The sequence below is a fragment of the Diaphorina citri genome, unplaced genomic scaffold, assembly GCF_000475195.1.
Source record: "Diaphorina citri unplaced genomic scaffold, Diaci psyllid genome assembly version 1.1 scaffold88070, whole genome shotgun sequence".
NCBI classification, from domain to species: Eukaryota; Metazoa; Arthropoda; class Insecta; order Hemiptera; family Psyllidae; genus Diaphorina; species Diaphorina citri.
The window spans coordinates 1-335 of record NW_007465061.1 but is presented as its reverse complement, the minus strand read 5'-3'; the positions used below and the strand labels follow the sequence as shown (position 1 = coordinate 335).

The following is a 335-nucleotide window of genomic DNA, read 5'->3' as shown; positions in this document are numbered from 1 at the left end:
TAGTCAGCCTCAAAATATCACCAAAATGGTTGTGGTTCCGTGTGCTTTTCCAAAGGAGAAAATGGTGGAGAGTTGTGCAACAATGATAAAGACCTTTATCTTTAGAGAGGTGATCAAAACACCGAGAGGAAATCCTTTGCCCACGTTTGTTAAGAACAGTTTTGAAAAGGGTGCTCTCATCCTGATTTGCCGAGATGATTTTACCCGGCATTGGCTAGTGAACAAAGTGAGGGAGATCCCTTTAGTGTTGGGGATTCATTTGAAAGTAGGCCTGTACAGGGATCTCATCCCTGAATACAAAGGAATATTTATAGTGTCTAAGGACATCATCGATA

At 41.5% G+C, this 335-nt stretch overlaps 1 protein-coding gene across 1 annotated transcript; it reads left to right on the top strand.

Moving 5' to 3' along the window:
* Positions 1–10: 10 nt before the first annotated feature.
* LOC113473759 lies at positions 11–332 on the top strand (the record flags this gene model as incomplete). The annotated part of the gene is made up of 1 exon (XM_026833215.1): positions 11–332. A coding segment is annotated over exon 1 (307 nt), but the record flags the coding sequence as incomplete, so codon positions are not given.
* Between the last annotated feature and the right edge of the window lie 3 nt (positions 333–335).